This window comes from Pelecanus crispus, chromosome W, assembly GCF_030463565.1.
Source record: "Pelecanus crispus isolate bPelCri1 chromosome W, bPelCri1.pri, whole genome shotgun sequence".
Lineage (NCBI taxonomy): Eukaryota > Metazoa > Chordata > Aves > Pelecaniformes > Pelecanidae > Pelecanus > Pelecanus crispus.
The window spans coordinates 17,715,017-17,739,532 of record NC_134675.1 but is presented as its reverse complement, the minus strand read 5'-3'; the positions used below and the strand labels follow the sequence as shown (position 1 = coordinate 17,739,532).

Genomic DNA, 24,516 nt, shown 5'->3' with positions numbered 1-24,516 from the left:
AAATGTGGGCCCACTGCTGAATGAGATGGGGGACCTGGTGACACAGGACATGGAAAAAGGCTGAGGTACTGAATGCCTTCTTTCCCTCAGTCTTTAACAGCAAGTTTGGACTTCAGGAATCCCATTTCCCAGAGACCAGGGTAAAATCTGGAGCAAGGAAGACATATGCTTGGTGGAAGAGGATCAGGTTAGGGAATACTTAAGCAAACTGGACATATGTAAGTCCATGGGCCCTGATGGGATGCACCCACGAGTGCTGAGGGAGCTGGCAGATGTCATTGTGAGGATGCTCTCAAAAATCTTTGCTTGATCATGGTGATTGGGAGAGGTGCCTTAGGACTAGAGGGAAACAAATGTCACTCTGTTGTGAGTTAACCCTGGTAGGCTAAGCCCCACACAGACACTCAATCCCCCTGCAGTGGGATGGGGAAGAGAATTAGAAGGGTAAAAGTGAGAAAGCATGTGCATTGAGATAAAGACAGTTAAATAGGGAAAGCAAAAGCTGCCCACACCAGCAAAGAAAAATAAGGAATTCATTCACTCCTTCCCATCAGCAAGCAGATGTTCAGCTGTTTCCAGGAAAGCAGGGCTTCATCACGCGTAACGATTACTTGGGAAGACAAACAACATAACTTCAAACATCTCCCCTTCCTCCTCCTTCCCCACAGTTTTTATTGCTGAGCATGATGTCATATGGTAGGGAATAGCCATTTGGTCAGTTGGGGTCAGCTGTCCTAGCTGTGTCGCCTCCCAACTTCTCATGCACCCTCAGCCTACTCCCTGGCGGGGCAGTGTGAGAAACGGAAAAGCTCTTGACGCTGTGTAAGCACTGTTCAGTAATAAATAAAACATGGGGGATTTATCAAAACTGTTTTGGTCATAAACCCAAAACATAGCCCCATACTATGAAGAAAAGTAACTGTATCCCAGCCAAAACCAGTACACACTGCTACCTTCAAGAAGGGCAAGAAGGAGGATCCTGGGAACTACAGGCTGGTCAGCCTCACCTCCATCCCTTTGAAGGTGATGGAGCAGCTAATCCTGGAAACCATTTCCAGGCACATGAAGGACAAAAAAATCATCAGGATTAGTCAGCATGGCTTCACCAAGGGGAAGTCATGCTTGACCAACTTGAAAAACTTCTGTGATTCAATGACTGGCCTGGTGGATGAGGGCAGAGCAGTGGATATTGACTAGCTTGACTTCAGGAAGGCCTTTGACACTGTCTCCCATAAGATCCTCTTAGAGAAGCTGTATGGGCTGGATGAGCAGACAGTGAGGTGGATTGAAAACTGGCTGAATGGCTGGGCCCAGAGGGTGGTGATCAGTGGCACAAAGTCTAGTTGGACACCAGTGACTAGCAGTGTACCCCAGGGGTCAATCCTGGGTCCAGTCCTGTTTAACCTCTTCATTAATGATCTGGATGATGGGGCAGAGTGTACCCTCAGCAAGTTTGCTGGTGACACAAAAGTGGGAGGAGTGGCTGATACGTCGTGCTGTCATCCAGAGGGACTTTGGAGAAATGGGCTGACAGTTCAACAAGGGGAAGGGCAAAGTCCTGCCCCTGGGGAGGAACAACCCCAGGCACCAGTACATGCTGGGGGCCACCCATCTGGAAAGCAGCTTGGCAGAAAGGGACCTGGGGAGCCCTGGTGGACACCAAGTTGAACATGAGCCAGCAATGTGCCTGTATTGGGTCTGGCTGGGATGGAGTTAACTTTCCCCATAGCAGCCCTCATAGTGCTGTGCTTTGTATTTGTAGCTAGAACAATGTTGATAACACACCAATGTTTTGGCTCCTGCTGAGCAGTGTTCCCACAGCATCGAGGCTGTCTCTTCAAACTCCCCCCACAAAGGCCAGTAGGCCGGGGGTGGGCAAGAGGTTGGGAGGGGACATAGATGGGACAGCTGACCCAAACTGACCAAAGAGATATTCCATACCATATGACATGGTGTTCAGCAATAAAAGCTAAGGGAAAGAAGGAGGAGGAGGGGAAATTCATCATTAAGGCGTTTGTCTTCCGAAGCAACCACTACGTGTACTGAGGCCCTACTTCCCAGGAAGTGGCTGGACATTGCCTGCCGATGGGAAGCAGAGAATAATTTTTGTTTGTTTGTTTCCTTTGCTTCCATGCGCGGCCTTTGCTTTTCTTATTAAACTGCCTTTATCTCAACCCACGAGTTTTTAATCTTATTTTCTCCCCTCTGTCTTGCTGAGGAGGGGAGTGATAGAGTGGCTTGGTGGGCACCTGGCAGCAGCAAAAAGGGTAAATGGTATCCTGGGCTGCATTAGACAAAGTATTGCCAGCAGGTCGAGGGAGGTGATCCTTCCTCTTTATTCAGCACTGGTGAGGCCACGCCTGGAGTCCTGTGTTCAGTTCCGGGCTCCTCAGTACAAGAGAGATATGGAGCTATTGGAGAGTCCAACGAAGGGCCACAAAGATGATGAAAGGACTGGAGCATCTCTCCTATGAGGAAAGGCTGAGAGAGCTGGGACTCTTTATTCTAGAGAAGAGAAGGCTTGGGAGGGATCTCATCAATGTGTGTAAACACCTGAAGGGAGGGTCCATAGAAGAGGGAGCCAGGCTCTTTTCAGTGGTGCCCAGTGACAGGACAAAAGGTGATGGGCACAAGCTGAAACACAGGAAGTTCCATCTGAGAATCAGGAAACACTTTTTTTACTGTGCACTGGAACAGGTGGCCCAGAGAAATTGTGGAGTCTTCATCCTTGGAAATATTCAAAAGCCATCTGGACATGGTCCTGGGCAATCAGCTCTAGGTGGCCCTGCTTGAGCAGGGGGGGTTGGACCAGATGACCTCCAGAGGTCCCTTCCAACCTCAACCATTATGTGATACTGTGATTTTAAGTGTTATGAATAACTGCTTGCATTTTTACCTTAATCTGACTTGAGTTAAACATAATTTAAGGGAACTAGATAACAATAAGACATTACATTCCCAAGGATGCAACAAGGGCCCTGGAACACCTTAAGAAGGTTTAGATTGGATATTAGGAAAAATTTCTTCACGGAAAGGGTAGTCAAGCATTGGAAGGGGCTGCCCGGAGAGGTGGTGGAGTCACCATCCCTGGAAGTGTTCAAAAAATGGGTAGACATGGCACTCTGGGACATGGTTTAGTAGGCACGGTGGTGTTGGGTTGACGGTTGGACTGATGATCTTAGAGGTCCTTTCCAACCTTAATGCTTCTATTCTAGTTTTACTTTCATTAAAAAATAATCCAGCCACCAAGCCAGGAAACATGAAATTAATTATTACTCTACCCTTAATTGGTTTAGTGGTGGACTTGGTAATGTTAGGCTAATGTTTGGACTGGATGATCTTAAAGGTCTCTTCCTACCTAAACAATTCTATGATTATATGATTCTATTCTATGATCCTTCCTCTTTATTCAGCACTGGTGAGGCCATGCCTGGAGTCCTGTGTCCAGTTCTGAGCTCCTCAGTACAAGAACGATATGGAGCTACTTGGAGCATGCAAAGCAGATGGAGCCAGGCTCTTTTCAGTGGTGCCCAGTGACAAGACAAGAGGCAATGGGCACAAATGGAAACACAGGAGGTTCCGTTTGAACATCAGGAAACACTTCTTTACTGTGAGAGTGACTGAGCTCTGGAACAGGTTGCCCAGAGAGGTTGTATAATCTCCATACCTGGAGATGTTCAAAAGCCGTCTGGACATGGTCCTGGGAAACCAGCTCTAAGTGGCCCTTCTTGGTCAGGGGCATTGGACCAGATGACTTTCAGATGTCCCTTCCAACCTCAACCATTCTGTGATTCTGTGTTTTTGTAAGCTTATATTCTGATATCTTTAGCCCAACAAGTGTAATATGCAGCAGCAAACCTTCTTAAAGAATTGCTGTTTCCAGGAACTAGTTGGTCTGTATTCTATTCTGAAAGTTAGTTGAAATGCCTTGACATGAAAATCATCTCTTGAGTTGCATATAACTTTTTTTTTAAGTGTTGATGCTATGCCTTGTGGCAATCTGCTTAGTGTTAAGGATGGATTTGTAGTGCCAAGACTAATATTATTGTTGTTCCTATTATTCAGAGATTAAGAGCAGAAAGAGATTCTTTAAAAGAAACTATTGAAGAGCTCCGATGTGTACAAGCACAGGAGGGTCAACTCACCACTACAGGTAAGAGACAAAAAAGGAGATTAAATATATCTTTTCTAAAGTGCACAGAGGTCTTCTGGAGAATACTGGATATGTCTTTAATTACCAGATAATAAACCTAAAATTCAGCTAAACTCAAACCCCACTTTTGGTATTACTTTGTTTTCAAATGCATATAAACTCATGAAACTTTCAGTTTGACTGAAATTTTTTATGTTTAGTCTCTTCCCACATATGGTGGGTTTAGAAAATGTTTCTCCCTACCCCAGGAATTTGATTTCTGAAGTCATGCTCAACATCTCTCTCATCTCCAAAGGATATTATGTAACAATTTCCTGATGCCTACATGATTGTTCATATGCTGCAATTTATTTCCACGTGTTACGTTGCACAGCTTTTTAATTCTTATATAAAGCAATCAGTAAACCATCCACCATAAAATCACTTCTCCAGAATGGGTGAAAAAAGGAACAGTGATTGTTCTCCAAATTGTGTTGTGCTTGTCTTTCCTTCTTGCTAGAGGCCTGACATTTGTATTATTTCCCAATTACTCAAGAGCATTACTCTAAATCTATCAACTTGTAGAACAAAGTTTATTCCTGGTCTTTTAAAAGAAAGTTACTGTTCTTCCTGGTAAACTTTATATCTCTTTTCTTGACACAGCACTGGTGCCCCTGGGAAGCCATGAACCTTCAGACAGTCTAGCAGTGGAAATTGTTACTCCTGAAATCAAGTAAGTTAACCCATATTTTTATTCTGCCTAAGCCTTAGAATGTGCACATAAATGACCATTCCCATCTGGTTTTCAGTGTTTGAAAAATTCTAAGATTCATGTTTGTTCTTCTCCTTCGCTTTGGATTTCCATACAACAGTACCCTTTATGCTTATAGACGAGATTCACTTGACCTCTCTCAAGTTTGTCTTGTTTCAAAAGGAGAAACAAAGAAACCCTTCATCCTCAAGTTTAGTTTCCCTTCCTGCAAAGAATTCATACAATTGCAACTTCTTATGTGCTTTAACAGACAAAAATATTTGTAACAATGGGATATGATTCTATGATCCTATGATATATTGTTATTGTATGGGGAAAAAACATTAAAATTGTCAAAATGAAGAATAGATTTTAAAATGCATTTGCATCATGGCATTAGAACAGCCATGCACTATTAGAAAGAAAGAGAAGGGACAGGACTGAAAATCACTATGGTTTAAAATAATGCAGTCTGTGTTTAGCTTTGCCAGAGTGCCTGGTATCACTGTAACTTGAAGTCATTAAGGGCCACTCACATCTCAGAAGTTTGCAAGCTCTTTAGGAGCTCGTTTTTTCCTCTGCAAATGTTGGTACAACTATTCCAACATTTGGAAAGCTGCATATGGGTTCAAGAAACTTTTTAGAGTAGTTAAAGGATATCTTGCTAGGTAAGTAAAAACAGAAACAAGTTGTTTCTCTTCCAGCTGCATTGCTGTGCATTGCTGCAAGCGTATTTCCTTTCAGTTTTGTTCTCTAGCAGCAGAGAAGGAGGGTAATGCTTTGAGGCAGTATTACAAAAGTATGGGGTTATTGCATGAACATTCAAATGATTTGCATAGGAGAGAACAGGATCCTAAATGCTGTAAATACTCAGGCATGGCCATGTAGAGTTCACTGCCTCTTTACCTTCAGCAGCTCCAGAAGCTGGTTTTCAGACTAACATACATCTATGCTGGCTGTCTGGAAGTGCTAAACTTGGCCTTCTTGCTTGCTTCAGAAAGATGGACAGTAGCAGTGGTTGAGCTGGGAAGACTGCTTCTTCCTGACGTACAGAGCTGGGCTGCTGCCACTGCTTCCAATGAAGTGTGAAGGTTGCAGGAAGCCTCTGTCACCGGTGGGAGGGGGCTTCCACCCATAGGAACAGCTACTGCTGCTCTCCTATCTTCTCCATAATAACAGAGTTTGGGTCTCTCCACTGTAAGCTAGCAAAAAGAGTATCTGGCCATTCAGACAAGATTTTCTGTTCAACCATTTTTCTCATCCCATAGAGAAAAACTGCAGACTGGGTGAAAGTGTTTCTTTCACAAGGTGGATTCAGTCTATGGGCTGTTGGTTGGACTTGTTCTAAATAAACAAGTTAAGTGACTGTTGTGGGTTGACCCCAGGCAGCAGCTAAGCACCCACACAGCCGCTCACTCACTCTCCCCTGCCCTGCCCCAAAGGGGAGAGTATAGGAAGAGCAAAAGCAAGAAAACTCATGGGTCAAGATAAAGACAGTTTAATAGGTGAAGGAAAGAGGGGAAATAAAACCCCAAGTGGTGCAAAGGCAATCACTCACCACCTCCCACAAGCAGACCGATGCCCAGCCAGTCTCCGAACAATGGCCACCTTGGAAGTCAAAAACGCCCCTCCACCCCCTTCTTCCTCTACCCCAGTTTTTATTGCTGATCATGATGTTATACGGTATAGAATATCCCTTTGTCCAATTCAGGTCAACTGTCCCAGCTGTGTCCTCTCCCAACCTCGCTGGGCTGGAGCAGAGTGGGAAAAAAAAGAAAACCTTGACTCTGTGCAAGCACTGTCCAGCAATAGCCAAAATATTAGTGTGTTATCAACACTGTTTGAGCCACAAATCCAAAACACAGCACCATATGGGCTTGTATGAAAAAAGTTAAATCCATCCCAGCCAGACTCAATACAGTGACATTCATGGGGGCTGCAGGGTGGGGGAAGACCAAGAGAAGGGAAGTGACTTGGAATCATAGAATCATAGAATCGTTTAGGTTGGAAAAGACCTTTAAGATCATCCAGTCCAACCATTAACCTAACACTACCAAGTCCACCACTAAACCAATTAAGGGCAGAGTAATAATTAATTTCATGTTTCCTGGCTTGGTGGCTGGATTATTTTTTAATGAAAGTAAAAACTACGAATCATTAAGGTTGGAAAGGATCTCCAAGATCATCAGTCCAACCATCAACCCAACACCACCATGACCACTAAACCATGTCCCAGAGTGCCACGTCTACCCGTTTTTTGAACACTTCCAGGGATGGTGACTCCACCACCTCTCCGGGCAGCCTGTTCCAATGCTTGACTACCCTTTCCGTGAAGAATTTTTTCCTAATATCCAACCTAAACCTCCCCTGATGCAGCTTGAGCCCATTTTGTCTCGTTCTATCGCTAGTGTCCTGGTTTCAGCTGGAATAGAGTTAATTTTCTTCCTAGTAGCAGGCACAGTGCTGTGTTTTGGATTTAGAATGAGAAGAATGTTGATAACACACTGATGTTTTTAGTTGTTGCTAAGTACTGCTTATGCTAGTCAAGGACTTTTCAGCTTCCCATGCTCTGCCAGGTGCACAAGAAACTGGGAGGGGGCACAGCCAGAATACTTGATCCAAACTGACCAAAGGGACATTCCATACCATATGACGTCATGCTCAGTATATAAACTGGGGGGGGGGGTTGGCCGGGGAGCAGCGATCACTGCTCGGGAACTGTCTGGGTATCGGTCGGCGGGTGGTGAGCAATTGCATTGTGCATCACTTGCTTTGTATATTATTATTATTATTATTTTATTGTTACTATTATCATTACTATTTTACTTTATTTCAATTATTAAACTGTTCTTATCTCAACCCAGGAGTGTTTCTCACTCTTACTCCTCCAATTCTCTCCCCCATCCCACCGGGGCAGGGGGAGTGAGCGAGCGGCTGCGTTGTGCTTAGTTGCTGGCTGGGGCTAAACCACGATAGCTAGGTACTTGGGAGAAAAGACCAACACCCACCTCGCTGCAACCTCCTTTCAGGTAGTTGTGGAGAGCAATAAGGTCTCCCCTCAGCCTCCTCTTCCCTAGCCTAAACAATCCCTTTCCCTCAGCCGCTCCTCATAATACTTGTTCTCTAGACCCTTCACCAGCTTCGTTGCCCTTCTCTGGACACGCTCCAGCAACTCAATGTCTTTCTTGTATTCAGGGGCCCAAAACTGGACACAGTATTCCAGGTGAAGCCTCACTAGTGCCAAGTACAGGGGGGACAATCACCTCCCTGCTCCTGCTGGCCACACTAGTCCTGACACAAGCCAGGATGCTGTTGGCCTTCTTGGCCACCTGGGCACACTGCTGGCTCTTGTTCAGCTGGCTGTCCACCAACACCCCCAGGTCCTTTTTGGCCAGGCAGTCTTCCAGCCACTCTTCCCCAAGCGTGTAGCATTGCATGGGGTTGTTGTGACCCAAGTGCAGGACCCGGCACTTGGCCTTGTTGAATCTCATACAGTTGGCCTCAGCCCATCAGTCCAGCCTGTCCAGATTCCTCTGCAGGGCCATCCTACCCTCGAGCAGATCGACACTCCCACCCAACTTGGTGTCATCTGCAAACCTACTGAGGGCGCACTCAATCCCCTCATCCAGATCGTTGATAAAGGTGTTAAACAAGACTGGCCCCAAAACTGAGCCCTGGGGAACACTGCTTGTGACCGGCCGCCAACTGGACTTAACTCCATTTGCCACTACTCTCTGGGCTCGGCCACCCAACCAGTTTGTTACCCAGCGAAGAGTACGCCTGTCCAAGCCATGAGCCGCCAGCTTTCTTAGGAGAATGCTGTGGGAGACTGTGTCAAAGGCTTTACTGAAGTCCAGGTAGATGACACCCACAGCCTTTCCCTCATCCACTAGGTGGGTCACCAGGTCATAGAAGGAGATCAGGTTGGTCAAGCAGGACCTACCTTTCATGAACCCATGCTGGCTGGGCCCGATCCCCTGGCTGACCTGCATGTGCCTGTTGAGCGCACTCAAGATGATCTGCTCCATAATCTTTCCCGGCACCGAGGTCAGGCTGACAGGCCTGTAGTTCCCCGGGTCCTCCTTCCGGCCCTTCTTGTAGATGGGCGTCACATTGGCAAGCCTCCAGTCATCAGAGGCCTCCCCTGCTAACCAGGACTGCTGATAGATGATGGAGAGTGGCTTGGCAAGCTCCTCTGCCAGCTCCCTCAGTACTCTCAGGTGGATCCCATCCGGCCCCATAGACTTGTGAGTGTCCAGGTGGCGTAGCAGGTCATTAACTGCTTCCTCCTGGACTATGGGGGCTCCATTCTGCTCCCCGTCCCTGTCTTCCAGCTCAGGGGAGCTTGCCAATGTGAACCTTGCCCAGGTTCATGCAGTGGCTTATGAATAGATAAGTTTACAACCTTTACCCTTTGATACCCTGATACCCAGCTTTGCTTACTACCCATCAGTCTGTCTGACCTTTTTCTCAGATCTAATCTGGGCCCTCAGGCAATGTTCCTCTTCTGTGTTTTGTATAATTGCAGCTTCTTTAATCAAGTTTGAATTCGGAGATCAAGAGTCAATTGTAGTTTCATCGATTTCTAAAACTGATAAAGATTTTTATGTTATCTTTATACATCCTGTGGTAAACTGTTTTATTCTTTATAGAGAATGGCAAGCTGCTTCTAGTAGATTTTATTTGTTTAGGGAGCAACTCATTCGCCTTCAGCATGAAAACAAGATGTTAAAGCTGAACCAAGAAGATTCTGACAATGAAAAGATCACCTTGTTGCAGAGCTTGCTCGATGGTACAAATTTACGGAAGAATGAATTGGAGACAGAGAACAGGTAAGGAAGTATTGTTCTCTGTTCCAGTGACTTTCCTAACAATGCCGTACACTTCTGTCTTAGCAGACTGTTGTCAGGGCCAAGTTCCTCATGTAAAAAAATGTGGTTAGCCCTATCAAAAGGTATCTCAACCAGCCTGTGAGTCTACTCAGTCATTCAATGCTGTTCCAGTATCTGGAGCCTGCAATGTGGGCTGAAAAATTCTGTAATCGATTGCAATTGGAATGATGCAAAGGCTCACAAAAGGAACCATGTATTACTTCAGCTTCTCCTTCTGTAAAGCAAGTGTAACTATCTATTCATTCCCCATACATTTTCCATCTTCCCTTCTGTTTCCTATTTTGTTCTTTAAAAGTATGTTCACAGCTATTAGAGCTGCTGTCAAAATGATCTAGATTTTGTAAAACTGAGTATTTTATGAAAGTTTAGGGTGATAAAAACTTTTCCATGATTTTATGTACTGAATTTTCTCATACTGTAGTATGCAGTAGGTTTTAGCTGTCTTGTTTCATCCACAGAATACTGTGATCAGTGAGGACGAAGTCAGCAGAAAAAATCTTAGACCAGTCACAACCAGTTCAGCTGGCTCTGCAGCAGACCCACTGCAGGCCAAAGCTGAGCCAATCAGCAAAGTTGGTGGTACCTCTGTGAAAACATATTTAAGAAAGTGCAAAAATGACGACATGCAGAGGAAGAGAGAAAAAAGAGTGAGAAACACCAGTGCAAACACCAAGGTCAGAGAAGGAGGACGTGCTCCAGGCATTGGAGCAGAGATTCCCCTGCAGCCCATGGAGGACCTCATTCTGGAGCAGATTTTTCCTGAAGGACTGCAGCCTGTGGAAGGACTCATTCTGGAGCAGGGAAAAAGTGTCAGGAGGAAGGAGCAGCAGAGAGGAACTGTTATGGACTGACTGCAACCCTGCATTCCCCATGTCTCCTGTGCTGCAGGCCCTTCAGGGAATAGCCACCTGCTCTGGCATGGGGTCCTCCATGGGCTGCAGTATGGATATCTGCTCTGGCATGGTCCTCTCCACAGGCTGCAGGGAATACCTGGTCCACTGTGGTCCTTTCCACTAGCTGCAGGGGAATATCTGCTCCGACACCTGGAGCACCTCCTCTCCCTCCTTCTTCTCTGACCTTGGTGTCTGCAGGATTGTTTCTCACACTTTTTTTCCTCACTCCTCACTCCCAAGGCAGTGTTTTGCCCTTTCTTAAATATGTTTTCTCAGAGGTGCCACCAGCTTCTGTGATTGTCTTAGCTTTGACCAGTGGTCAGAGCCAGCTGGAATTGGCTGTGTCCAGCACAGGACAGCCCCTGGCTTCTTCTCACAGATGCCACCTCTGCAGCCCCCCTTCCCCCACTACCAAAACCTTGTCACATAAACCCAATGCAATTTTAAATAAAGAAATAGTGTTGTATGTCTTGCATAGATGTCCTGAAAATGCTGGACACTAAACATCTTGGATTTCATCATGTTGTAATTCATTGTTTCTGAAAAGTAAAGTTTTATCTATTTCCTAGGCTGGTAAATCAGAGACTGCTAGACGTACAGTCCCAGGTTGAAGAACTACAGAAGTCTTTGCAGGAGCAAGGTTCAAAAGCTGAAGATGTAAGTAGAAATGTATGTAAAACTTGTGTTCAGGTAATTGCTATTATCCTACCTTTCAGCTTTACATAATATCACCTGCTTGTTACATCATGAAGAAATAATGCAGATGGAGATTTCTGGTAGCTTTCCATATGTGCTGTTATGGCCTTACATTTAAACTGTATTTTTCTCAATGAGAAATGTAAAATGAAATGTTTGTCTAGAATAAAAAAAAAAAGCTTTCTTTGTAGAAAAGTGTCCTGGTTTCAGCTGGGATAGAGTTAATTTTCTTCCTAGTAGCTGGCATAGTGGTGTGTTTTGGATTTAGGATGAGAATAATGCTGATAACACACTGATGTTTTAGTTGTTGACGAGCAGCGCTTACACTAGTCAAGGACTTTTCAGCTTCTCATGCCCTGCCAGCGAGAAGAAACTGGGAAGGGGAACAGCCAAGACAGCTGACCCAAACTGACCAAAGGGATATTCCATAGCATATGACATCATGCTCAGTATATAAACTGGGGGGAGTTGGCCAGGGGGCAGTGATCGCTGCTCGGGGATGGGCTGAGCATCGGTCAGCAGGTGGTGAGCGGTTGCATCACTTGTTTTTCCTGGGTTTTGTTTCTCTCTCTCCTGTTGTTTTCCTTTTCATTACAATTCATTATTATTATTATTATTATATTTCAATTATTAAACTGTTCTTATCTCAACCCACGAGTTTTCTTACTTCTGCTCTTCCAATTCTCTCCCCCATCCCACCAGTGGGGGGAGGGTGAGCGAGCGGCTGTGTGGTGCTTGGCTGCCAACTGGGGCTAAACTGTAACAGTCCTTTTTGGCCCAATGTGGGGCCTGAAGGGTATGAGATAATAACAGATTAACCAGAGCTTATTAAGGAATTTATATCTGTTAATACTTGCGGGTCACGATATTGAGTCATCTCTTCTTGATCTTAGTTTATCTGATCTGCACCATGCTCCTTTTTTTGCTGTACATGTTAAAGCTTGATGTTGGTTTTTGCAGTTTGCTTTGCTCTGCAGTGATTAGTGATGTTTTGCCTGGGAGATTTGATATTAAAACACTGACCTTGAGCATTATTTGGTATTTAAGCTTTGAACTGAAGCCATAACTGTACTTCAGGTACTACCTCATGGAGAGAGTTAGCAATCATACCTCTTCCTCTGAGAGGTTTGTTGCGGAGGAAATACAGAACGGCACCTTCGCTACCTTCTTCTATGATGTTTCCTCCTTCATTACAATGGCTTTTCAGTATCTTAAATATCTTTGGACAGTTATGATACGTCTATTGGTATTTCTTGGGAATACTGTTTTGGTTTTGTCTAAAGTTAATAAGCAATTTAAGAATATCATCCAGAGATCTGCCCCGAGGCTGGATAGTTATGAGTGGCAGGGTGTGTGGGATAGCATGGGCAAATGCTTAGGACAGTGGGCACCTCCAGTGTTTTGGAACTTCATCCCTGAACAAGTGCAGAATCCTGAAGAACTAGTAAAGTATTTGGAAAAAGGATGTTGTCACCCTGGCAACTCGAGAGAGACACAAATCATTGCAACATGCTGGGGGCTGGCCCATGCCTATCGAGCTGTGGTCAACACTATTCAGTACCCTCAAGGGGAAGAGAAGGTCTCTGGATCTGATGACAAAACAACAGGCACCGCAGCTGCTCCAAACCCCGCAACAGGCACTGCAGCTACTCCAACCCTGGCGACAGGCAGTGCGGCTACTCCAGGGAAATAACCCATGCCGGTATCAGTTGCCCCTATACACAAGAAGAAATCCTGGAAACTCGTATAGAAAGGGAAGATGAAAAAGCAAGGCTATCACAAGGAGAGGAGGAGGAAGAGGAAGAACTCGTAAATGAGATGAAAACCACATGATCTTTATCCTTAAGTGAGCTGCAAGATATGCAAAAAGATTTCAGTCATCATCCAGGCGAGCACATCATCACCTGGCTGCTCCGATGCTGGGATAACGGGGCCAGTAGCCTGGATTTAGAGGGTAAGGAAGCCAAGCAGCTGGGATCCCTTTCTAGGGAAGGGGGGAATTGACAAAGCAATTGGAAAAGGGGCACAAACCCTCAGCTTCTGGAGGCAACTTCTGTCAAGCGTGAAGGAAAGGTATCCCTTCAAGGAAGATGTTATATACCGCCCAGGCAAATGGACCACCATAGAGAAAGGTACCCAGTACCTGAGGGAATTAGGCGTGCTGGAGGTGATTTATAGTGACCTGAACCGTGAGCAGTTACCCAAAGATCCAGATGAAGTCAGGTGCACACAACAGGTGGTGGAAGTCTGTACAGAAAGCGCCAGCATCATATGCCAACTCGTTGGCAATATTGACCTGGAACGATGATGAGGCACCAACGGTAGATGAAGTGTCTGGCTGACTCCGGGAATACAAAGAAAGTCTCTCTTCCTTGGTTTTTGCCCTGCTGCCTCCCGTCAGGACCCTGAACTCCACCATCTCATGGTCACTGCAGCCAAGGCTGCCTTTGACCTTCACAACCCCAATGAGCCCCTCCTTGTTGGTAAGTATGAGGTCCAGCAGAGCATCTCTCTTCCTTGGCTCCTCTACCACTTGGATGAGGAAGTTGATGCTGCCTGGATTGCTTATGCCCTGCTGTGTTGTCCCTCCAGCAGATATCAGGGTGGTTGAAGTTCCCCATGAGGACCAGGGCCTGCGAACGTGGGGCTACTTCAAGTAGAAGGCCTCATCCACTTGTTCTTCCTGGTCAGGTGGCCTATAGCAGACACCCACTACAGTGTCACCCTTACCCACCCTGTCTATAATCCTTGCCCAGAAGCTCTCGGGTGGCTCGTCATCCACCCCAGACAGAGCTCCAAGCACTCCAGCTGCTCTCTCTTCCCAGCCTGTCCTTTCTGAAGAGCCTGTATCCCTCCATTGCAACAATCCAGTCATGGAAGCCATCCCACCATGTCTCCGTGATCCCAACAAGTCTGTAGCCCTGCAACTACACACAGATCTCTAACTCCTCATGTTTATTCCCCATGCTGCACGCATTAGTGTACAGGCACTTCAGAGAGGCATCCCAACATGTTCACGTCCTAGAAAGTCTTTGAGGGATTTAGCCATAATGGTGCCTTGTAAGCACTTCCTTGCTGTCCTGGTTTTGGCTGGGATAGAGTTAATTTTCTTCCTAGTAGCTGGCATAGTGCTGTGTTTTGGATTTAGGATGAGAAGAATGTTGATAACACACTGATGTTTTAGTTGTTGCTAAGTACTGCTTATGCTAGTCAAGGACTTCTCAGCTTCCCATGCTCTGCCAGGTGCACAAGAAACTGGGAGGGGGCACAGCCAGAATAGTTGATCCAAACTGACCAAAGGGCTATTCCATACCATATGACGTCATGCTCAGTATATAAATTGGGGGGAGGTTGTCCGGGGGGGGGGGAGCAATCGCTGCTCGGGGACTGTCTGGGTATCGGTCGGCGGGTGTTGAGCAATTGCATTGTGCATCACTTGCTTTGTATATTGTTATTACTGTTATTATTATATTGTTATTATTACTACTACTATTTTACTTTACTTTCTTTCAATTATTAAACTGTTCTTATCTCAACCCAGGAGTTTTTCTCACTCTTACTCCTCCAATTCTCTCCCCCATTCCATCGGGGCAGGGGGACTGAGCGAGCGGCTGCCTGGTGCTTAGTTGCTGGCTGGGGCTAAACCACGACAGGCAGAGATACTGAATGCCTTCTTTCCCTCAGCCATTGGGAGTCAATGTCCTTATGCTCAAGAGGGAGGATATAGAGGATACACGCCACGGGTCACCCTGTGGTCTTACCTGCATAACCATGGAGAGGATATGAGGAAGTGGGATGGAAACTCTACCTTGACCGTAGAGGCACAGGTGCGTGAGTTGCAAGGAAAAAACAATCACAAATGGGGGTTCTTCCAGGAAAAGCGCTGCTCTGGTCTCCAGTGGGAAGTTTCCCAGACAGGGGAGAAGGGCTGATCTTACTCCTGATTTTAATAAAGGAACTCCTGACTCGTATTTACAGGAAGTGAACAAAGAATACTATGACCAGGATTAGAGGGGCCTTGCCTCCAGCCAGGTGGAGGAAAGGGACAACAGGGTTTCCTGGACTGTGAGGATTCAATGGCATGGCACATCAGACCCACAGGAGTAGAAGGTCCGAGTGGACACCGGTGCACAGTGTACCCTAATGCCATCAAGCTGTACAGGGGCAGAACCCAACTGTATTTCTGGAGTGACAGGGGGATCCCAACAGCTAACTGTACTGGAGGCCGAGGTGAGCCTAACTGGGCTGGAGTGGCAGAAGCACCCCATTGTGACTGGCCCAGAGGCTCCGTGCATCCTTGGCATAGACTACCTCAGGAGAGGGTATTTCAAGGACCCAAAAGGGTACTGGTGGGCTTTTGGGATAGCTGACTTGGAGACAGAGGAAATGAAACAGCTGTCCACCTTGCCCGGTCTCTCAGAGGACCCTTCCGTTGTGGGGTTGCTGAGGGTCGAAGAACAACAGGTGCCGATCACTACCACAACAGTGCACCGGGCGGCAATATTGCACCAACCGAGACTCCCCGAATCCCATCCATAAGCTGATTCGTCAACTGGAGAGCCAAGGAGTGATCAGCAAGACTCACTCACCCTTTCACAGTCCCATATGGCCAGTGCGAAAGTCTAATGGGGAGTGGAGACTAACATAGAATCATAGAATCATAGAATGCTTTGGGTTGGAAGGGACCTTTAGAGGTCATCTAGTCCAACCCCCCTGCAGTGAGCAGGGACAGCTTTAACTAGATCAGGTTGCTCAGAGCCCCATCCAACCTGACCTTGAATGTTGCCAGAGATGGGGCCTCTACCACCTCTCCGGGCAACCTGTTCCACAGCTTCACCACCCTCACTGTAAAAAATTTCTTTCTAATGTCTAGTCTAAATCTATTCTTCTTTAGTTTAAATCCGTTATTCCTTGTCCTGTCACAACAGGCCTTGTTAAAAAGATTCTCCCCATCCTTCCTGTAGGCCCCCTTTAAGTACTGGAAGGTCGCAATAAGGTCTCCTCGCAGCCTTCTCTTCTCTAGGCTGAACAATCCCAACTCTCTCAGCCTGTTCTCATAGGAGAGGTGTTCCAGCCCTCAGATCATTTTTGTGGCCCTCTTCTGGACCCGCTCTAGCAGGTCCATGTCCTTCTTGTGCTGAGGGCCCCAGAGCTGGATGCAGTACTCCAGATGAGGTCTTACCAGAGCAGAGTAGAGGGGCAGAATCACCTCCCTCGACCTGCTGGCCACGCTTCTTTTGATGCAGCCCAGGATACGGTTGGCTTTCTGGGCTGCAAGTGCACATTGCCGGCTCATGTCCAGCTTTTCATCCACCAGTACCCCCAAGTCCTTCTCCGCAGGGCTGCTCTCAATCTCTTCATCCCCCAACCTGTACTGATACCGGGGGTTGCCCCGTCCCAGGTGCAGGACCTTGCACTTGGCCTTGTTGAACCTCATGAGGTTCATCATGGTCTAAATTAAGTCACACCACCACTGAGTGCTGCTGTGCCAGAGATGCTAGAGTTTCAACACGAACCGGAGTTGATATTGCTAATACATTTTTCTCAACCCCTTTGGCGGCAGAGTTCAGGCCCCAGTTTGCTTTCACCTGGAGGGGTGTTCAGTACACCTGGATTCGACTGCCCCAGGGGTGGAAGCACAGCCCCACCATTTGCCATGGACTGATCCAGACGGCACGGGAACAGGGTGAACCTCCAGAACACCTGCAATACATTGATGACATCATTGTGTGGGGCAATACAGCAGAAGATATTTCTGGGAAAGGGGAGAAAATAGTCCAAATCCTTCTGAAAGCCGGTTTTGCCATAAAACAAAGTAAGGTCAAGGGACCTGCACAGGAGATCCAGTTCTTAGGAATAAAATGGCAAGATGGACGTCGTCATATCCCAATGGATGTGATCAACAAAATAACAGCCATGTCCCCACCAACTAGCAAAAAGGAAACAAGATTCTTAGGCATTGTGGGGTTTTGGAGAATGCATATTCCAAATTACAGTCAGATCGTAAGCCCTCTCTATCAAGTGGCCCGGAAGAAGAACAATTTCAAATGGGGCCCTGAGCCTTTGAAAAACTGCATGGGAGATAGTTCATGCAGTAGCCCTTGGGCCAATCCAGGCAGGGCAGGCTATAAAAAATGTGCTCTACACCGCAGCTGGGGAGAATGGCCCTACCTGGAGCCTCTGGCAGGAAGCACCAGGGGAGACTCGAGGTCGACCCCTAGGGTTTTGGAGTCGGGGATACAGAGGATCTGAGGCCCGCTATACTCCAACTGGGAAAGAGATATTGGCAGCATATGAAGGGGTTCGAGCTGCTTCGGAAGTGGTTGGTACTGAAGCACATCTCCTGCTGGCACCCCGACTGCCGGTGCTGGGCTGGATATTCAAAGGGAGGGTTCCCTCTACACATCATGCAACTGATGCTACGTGGAGTAAGTGGGTCGCACTAATCACACAGCGGGCTTGAATAGGAAACCCCAGTCGCCCAGGAATCTTGGAAGTGATCATGGACTGGCCAGAAAGCAAAGATTTTGGAATATTGCCAGAGAAGGATGTGACGTGTGCTGAAGAAGCCCCACTGTATAATAAACTGCCAGAAAATGAGAAGCAGTATGCCCTGTTCACTGATGGGTCCGGTGGTCTTTTGTGAAAATATCGGAGATGGAAAGCTGCTTTACGATGTCCTACACAACAAGTCGCAGAAACTACTGAAGGAGAAGGGGAGTCGATTCAATTTGCTGAACGAAAAAAGGGGCCGGTCCTTTATCTCTATACTGACTCATGGATGGTGGCAAATGCCCTGTGAGGGTGGTTGCAGCAATGGAAGCAGAGCAACTGGCAGCGCAGAAGCAAACCCATCTGGGCTGCTGCATCGTGGCAAGATATTGCTGCCTGGGTAGAGAACCTGGATGTAAAAGTTTGTCACGTAGATGCTCACGTACGCAAGAGTCGGGCCACTGAAGAACATCAAAACAACCATCAGGTGGATCAGGCCGCTAAGATTGAATTGGCTCAGGTGGATCTGGACTGGCAACATAAGGGTGAATTATTTATAGCTCAGTGGGCCCATGACACCTCAGGCCATCAAGGAAGAGATGCAACATATAGATGGGCTCGTGATCGAGGGGTGGACTTGCCCATGGACACTATTGCACAGGTTATCCATGAATGTGAAACATGCGTTGCGATCAAACAAGCCAAGTGGTTCAAGCCTCTCTGGTATGGAGGACGATGGCTGAAATATAAATATGGGGAGGCCTGGCAGGTTGATTATATCACACTCCCACAAACCTGCCAAGGCAAGCGCCATGTGCTCACCATGGTGGAAGCAACCACCAGATTACTGGAAGCGTATTCCTTGCCCTATGCCACCGCCCGGAACACCATCCTGGGCCTTGAAAAACAAGTCTTATGGAGACATGGCACCCCAGAAAGAATCGACTCGGACAATGGGACTCATTTCCGAAACAACCTCATAGACACCTGGGCCAAAGAGCATGGCACTGAGTGGGTATATCACATCCCCTCTCGTGCACCAGCCTCTGGGAAAATTGAGTGACACAATGGACTGTTAAAGAATACCCTGAGAGCAATGGGACATTCAAACATTGGGATATGCATTTAGCAAAGGCCACCTGGTTAGTCAACACTAGGGGATCTGCCAATCGAGCTGGCCCTGCCCAATCAAAACATTTATGCACTGTAGAAGGGGATAAAGACCCTGTAGTGTACATGAAAAATATGCTGGGGAAGACAGTCTGGGTTACTCCTGCCTCTGGCAAAGGCAAACCCATTCGTGGGATTGCTTTTGCTCAAGGACCTGGGTGCACTTGGTGGGTGATGCGAAAGGGTGGGGAAGTCCAATGTGTACCTCAAGGGGATTTGATTTTGGGTGAAAATAGCCAATGAACTGAATGGTGTGATGTTAATTGCTCTATAATACTGTATGTCATCTCTTTTATGGTAGCTATATGCCATATCAGTGGTATTACAGTAAGAACCACCCAGATTAATGAAGAACAAACTTTAATAAAACTGAGCAATGTGTAGCAGTGATGGAACCAGAACTCGCTTCAGCATGCAACAGTCCAACATCGCACACCACCTCTCCTGCTCTGAAAGACTGTGATGACAGATGGAACCCAAAGTCATGGACTAAATGAACTCAATGGACATTTTAGAGGGATGGCCCATAGACTAAGGGAATGATATCTGTGTGTATATATCAAAAGACGGGGAAAGTGGTGGTGACTAATTGGAATGTATTGGAAAGGGTAAGACCTGGGCATGACGTAGATGGTATAGAATAAGGGGTGAATACTGTCCTGGTTTCGGCTGGGATAGAGTTAATTTTCTTCCTAGTAGCAGGCATAGTGCTGTGTTTTGGATTTAGTATGAGAATAATGTTGATAACATGCTGATGTTTTAGTTTTTGCTAAGTAGCCCTTACGCTAGTCAGGGACTTTTCAGCTTCCCATGCTCTGCCAGGTGCACAAAAAGCTGGGAGGGGGCACAGCCAAGATAGTTGATCCAAACTGACCAAAGGGGTATTCCATACCATATGACGTCATGCTCAGTATATAAACTGAGGGGGGGTTGGCCGGGGGCAGCGATCACTGCTCGGGGATGGGCTAGGTGTTCGTTGGTGGGTGATGAGTGGTTGTATCACTTGGTTTTCCTGGGTTTTGTTTCTCTCTCTAATTTTTTTCCTTTTCATTACAATTTATCATCATCATTATTATTATTAACCTGTTCGTATCTCAACCCACGCGTTTTCTTACTTTTGTTCTTCTGATTCTCTCCCCATCCCACCAGTGGGGGGAGGTTGAGCGAGCGGCTGCGTAGTGCTTAGTTGCCAGCTGTGGCTAAACCACAACAGGAACCCAGAGAAAGCATTTCTTGATAAGACAGGTCATTTTTTTTTCTCATGAGTTTTTTTTATTTTTAGCTGCTGACATATAAAGCTTTGTTTTGTGATTTACTTTTTGAGCAATGTGTTTATGAAAGCTTTTCTCAGATGTGGAGGGTATTGTAAATAATCTCAGTCTAATCAGATATCCCCTTATTTTTTGTAATTCTAAATCTGTCCCTGTTTGAAGCTTTGGTTTAGACAGTAAGTTATGTGTACAGTGCACTTAAAGGACTGACTACAGCCCATGTAGGTATAATCCGAGCTGGTTTGTGTTCTGCTAGTAGCAAAACCCTGCCAGCACAGATTTTCACATGGAACTGTACAGCCTGCTGTGGATACCAGGCAGAGCTGAAGCTCATGATGCACCAGGTGCATTCCTAGCTTCAGTATATATTTGATCACACTAACAGTGATGTATAGGCACTACCCCCTTAGACCTATCTTGTTGGGTTCTAAATATTTGCCTACATGTACTCTTAAATGAGCAGAAAAGGAAATGTTGTATCACAAAATACTTTAAGTTGGAAGGTACCTTTAGGGGTCTGGATACCCGTCCATCTTCCTACTCAAAGCAGGGGCCAACCTGTTAAATCTGTTAGGGGAAATCAGGCCAGATCCATCAGCCCGAGAGAGATGAGGCTGCCACAGCTTCATGTCTCCAGTTCCAACCAATAGCGCGGCTGAAGATGTATTCCCAGTAAGCACATGCACACAGAGCACACATATACTACATATGCACATATATACATGGCTGGCCACACAGATCACAGACAGACACACAGAGCACTCACATGAACACAGACAGCACCAATGGCCTTGTCCTGCTCCCCTCTCTGGCTGAGCAGGATAGACGTCCACTAGTACAAGTATATGTATATATGTATAATGTCGATGCCTTCAGCAGCAGGGCTCAGATGCTCAGTCTGACCGGTAGCTGGCCCCTGGATCCCAGTCCCCCCAGTTGCTTGGCACCCAGACATAAGAGCCCTTGAGGCTGCAGGCCCACTCCAGTTGCTGGTGCAGTGGCCAGAACTCCTCTGGTCCCCCAATAGCCAGTCTTGCCCTTAGAGACACACACATATTCCTGGCTCCCAGGTCACTTCACCTACATGCTGACTAGTCCAGCTTGATATTTGCTAGCAATCACACACTTGCTCACACAACCACCATACTTGCTCCAGTTTCTGACGCTATGGGCACATAGGTGCTCTGGCCCCTGGTTCCACTTCAGTGGCTGGCACTTGATTTTACTCACTCTGGTCTCTCTAGTTGCTGGCACCCAGGCACACAAGCCCCTGTGACTTGTGGTCTAACTCTAGTCACTGGCACTCAGATCCCCATACACGCACACACACACAGAGAATAGAGTTCCTCACCCAGGGAAAGAGTTAGAAATGGAATTTAATAAGATAACACAAACTGTACTGATCAGGTACAGGGCATGGCCACACAAGTGTACTGATCAGCCACTGTTTACACAAACAGGCCCATTTTATCTCCATACCCTCTATTTTCCCATACTTGTTCCTCCCCAAATCACTTAAACCCCTTCCTTTTCCTGCCTTTGGTTCCTCCCCTAAATATCCCATAATAAGTCCTGTGCAATCCCAAAATGTTTTTCCCCATAATGTGTCTTATACCCCTAGGCAGCAGCTCCCCCTCAGTCCGAAAGGTGCTCCAGCATTAACTCATCTTGATGGATTCCATGCCTGGACCATGGGGCTGATGCTCTCCTGGGACAGCCTTGGGAGAAGCCAACAGGGTGTTCCTTCCTCTGAGTGTGTAATTTGTTACTATATTTCTTAGAAAAACTGGAAAAGGAAAAAAACAAATGGCCAAAACCCGCAGGTCCATAGCTACTGTAAAGTTCTGTAACTCTGGATTCAGTGGAGTCACTGAGTTATGTTACCTCCTTGGTCACTTGGGTTATTTTACCTCTTACCTTCTTTATTCATAGTGTAAAAGACAATCCAACTTTGAACTAATCAAACAACACAACTCAGGAATCTGATTAAAAACAATATTTTTAAGTGTTTAAACTCCAGCTAAAAATTTTTCTTGGATTGCATACAAATTGTCTGTATTGGCTTTGTGTTTAAACTTTTCTTGAAAGAACATGGAAAGGAAGAACAATGAAGTAATTTTGTTGATGATTTTGTTTTATATTGTGATAGCACTTTGGAGTATCAGTCACAGACTAGGACTCCACTATAATGGGTACTGGACAAATGCAAACCAAAAAGGTAGTGTCTGGGTTAAATATCCAATATTTAATGTCTTTTATTTAAACCATGTGAAAATAACACCAATTCATAATCTCTCCATCAAAATACATGTATCTCTACATGTTGATTGTAGCCCAACAGGCTACATATTGTCTGCTGCTTTGCTACTGTTGTGGTTTAACCCAGGTAGGCAACTAAGCACCACACAGCTGCTTGCTCACTCCCCCTGTAGTGGGATGGGGGAGAGAATCAGAAGGGTAAAACTCGTGGGTTGAGATAAAGACAGTTTAATAGGTAAAGCAAAAGCTGTGCGTATAAGCAAAGCAAAATAAGGAGTTCATTCGCTACTTCCCATTGGCAGGCAGGTGTTCAGCCATCTCCAGGAAAGCAGGGCTCCATCACGCATAACGGTTACTTGGGAAGACAGATGCCATCACTCTGAACATCCCGCCCTTTCCTTCTTCTTCTCCCAGCTTTTATTGCTAAGCATGACATCATATGGTATGGAATATCCCTTTGGTCAGTTGGGGTCAGCTGTCCCAGCTGTGTCCCCTCCCAACTTTTTGTGCACCTCCAACCTACTCTCTGGCAGGGCGGTGTGAGAAGCAGAAAAGGCCTTGACTCTGTGTAAGCACTGCTCAGCAATAACTAAAACATCCCTGTATCATCAACACTGTTTCCAGCACAAATCCAAAACATAGCCCCATACAAGCTACTATGAAGAAATTTAGCTTTATCCCAGCCAAAACCAGTACAGCTACTAACAGGACTTCAATGTTAAAATTACTTTTCATAACAACTGCTTTCCTTTGAAATTTTGGTTTGAGTATGATGTTTGCATATGCGTGAAAGTGGAAAAGCATTCATAGACTTGAACACAGTATGGATAATTTTTACTAGCTTTCCTAAACTCTCCAAAAATGTGACAGGATTAAACTTTTGATGAGAACAGAGAAGTAAGAAAAATGTGCATGTCTGGAAAAAATGCATAGCTTTAAGCTTTTCTGTTCATGAGTTACTAAATAGTTTCTTCTGTTGGTTGCTGTTTTTGCATTATGCTAATATGTCATCTCTGTTTCCTGGCATGGGTTTCTGCTCAAGGCTATTGTGAGTATGGCTTTCTGTTTACTTAACATTACTTTTACTTTATAGACATTTATGTTTTTTTTAAAAGATTCTCACTGTATATAAAGTGAGTTTATGATTAAACTAATATTTACTTTGAAGCTCCCCACCCCCCCACCCCCCCGCCAAGAGCTTATTTAAATGTGACTTAGCCAGAAATCAGAACACCATAAGGTATATTATATTTACATATTTGTAGGCAAAGAAAGATGTGTAACCAGAGAAAAGCAGAGCAATTGAGGATAAATTTTCTGCTGTGCTCTGATCAGTGGCACTCTACTCCATCTAATTTTTGTGGGGACAGAATTTTACCTCAACTCTTTATGTGAATTTGCTTTGATGCATTGGACAGCTCTTTAAGCAAATTTTCCACTATCTAATTTTAAATAAATTTGTTGAGTCTAATCTACAAAAGTACTGAATCACAAAGCAATTAAAACAACTGAAATACAATTTTGTCATTAATGGATCTCTCCTATATTGATCCAATTCCAAGAAAATATTTGTGAAGTTATAAGGCATTCTGATTTTGGGAAAGTCCACAGCTATCAAGGAAAGGACAACTACTACAGAAAACTGTTATACAATTATGACCTAAAAATGGGTGAAATTAAATGGCTATGTTCTGGTTATAATTGTGAAATTATATATTTTAATATAACTGAAATGATACTAAGCACCATAACGTATAAAAATAACTGACACATTTAATTTCCTGTTTTAGTCGCTGCTTCTGCAAAAGAAACTTGAAGAACATCTGTAAGTAATAAAGCTTTCCATATTTTGCTTGCCATATGAAATGATCTGCTTTCCATATGCTTAGCAGGTGCTTAGCCATTAGCAGCAGTGGGAAGGCAGTAGTGCATTTGGAAGATATATAAAGAGAAATGCAGA

At 45.6% G+C, this 24,516-nt stretch overlaps 1 protein-coding gene across 1 annotated transcript in view; it reads left to right on the top strand.

Moving 5' to 3' along the window:
* The window catches only part of LOC142596486 (protein Hook homolog 3-like), a 133,831-nt gene that overhangs the window by 100,868 nt on the left and 8,447 nt on the right, over positions 1 to 24,516 (top strand). The window contains exons 13-17 of the mRNA XM_075725608.1: positions 4,066 to 4,153; positions 4,796 to 4,865; positions 9,575 to 9,715; positions 11,238 to 11,325; positions 24,347 to 24,381. Coding sequence (XP_075581723.1) covers positions 4,066 to 4,153; positions 4,796 to 4,865; positions 9,575 to 9,715; positions 11,238 to 11,325; positions 24,347 to 24,381 — 422 coding nt within the window. The remainder of the gene's footprint in view (positions 1 to 4,065; positions 4,154 to 4,795; positions 4,866 to 9,574; positions 9,716 to 11,237; positions 11,326 to 24,346; positions 24,382 to 24,516) is intronic.